Below are 796 nucleotides of genomic sequence, written 5' to 3'. Positions count from 1 at the left end.
TACCCCAGCGACTTAACACTGCTTTTGTGCTGCAGGCTCACAAATCATTATGAGAAATAATTAGATTAAAAGTCATAATGTCATATCATAATGACAAAGTAATTAATTATGAGTTACTATTTTTTACTTTTTAATTAAAAGAACTGATTGAAATATTATCTCTGGCATCAGCTGGTCTTTGAAGGACACGTTTTATAAGACCAGGAAAACATTTGCAATTTTTATCACTGATACAGCTGAGGAATATTTTATTGAGTTGTCAAGTTGCACAGAGTTTAACCTTTTTATGAGAATTTTATTAAATGTTTGATTATGATCTGTATCTGCCTTGAAATGGCCTTTAGAAGCTGATGTGGGAGTAAACTCAAATGCAGACAAACCGGAAATAAACCTGAAAAGTTTTTTTTTTGGTAATTTGACACATAATTGAAATGTGAACTCATTTGCTTTAAAACGACTCTGGTTTCATGTCATCCTGACCAGGAATCTAATGACTGAATCATTTTTGTAAAGACCTGGTCTTATTAAAATGCTCTTTCTCTCTCTCAGTGGACCAGGCCGACCCATACGCTCACGTCGCTGCTCTTCACTTCGATCAGATGCTGCAGAGGTTTGGCTCGCCCATCATCATCCTCAACCTCGTCAAGGTGAGATCCAGTATTTCCCATTCCAGAAACTCCACGTCCTCCATTTCACCCCAAAATCAGGAGGAAATTATACTTTGCATTAAGAGAAACCACTAAAATGTCAATACTGTAGCACTGTAATATCGACTGTAAAACATGTTATTGGTCAG

At 36.3% G+C, this 796-nt stretch overlaps 1 protein-coding gene across 1 annotated transcript in view; it reads left to right on the top strand.

Annotated features, from left to right (window-relative positions):
- The window catches only part of LOC107579001 (polyphosphoinositide phosphatase-like), a 5,332-nt gene extending 4,589 nt beyond the window's left edge, over positions 1–743 (top strand). Inside the window, exon 2 of the mRNA XM_016264893.1 lies at positions 550–743. Within this exon, the coding sequence (XP_016120379.1) occupies positions 550–743 (194 nt within the window). The remainder of the gene's footprint in view (positions 1–549) is intronic.
- The last annotated feature ends 53 nt before the right edge of the window (positions 744–796 follow it).

This window comes from Sinocyclocheilus grahami, unplaced genomic scaffold, assembly GCF_001515645.1.
Source record: "Sinocyclocheilus grahami isolate Dianchi unplaced genomic scaffold, SAMN03320097.WGS_v1.1 scaffold13423.1, whole genome shotgun sequence".
In the NCBI taxonomy this organism is placed as follows: domain Eukaryota; kingdom Metazoa; phylum Chordata; class Actinopteri; order Cypriniformes; family Cyprinidae; genus Sinocyclocheilus; species Sinocyclocheilus grahami.
The sequence above is the reverse complement of the archived record's forward strand: the minus strand, read 5'-3'. Positions and strand labels throughout refer to the sequence as shown.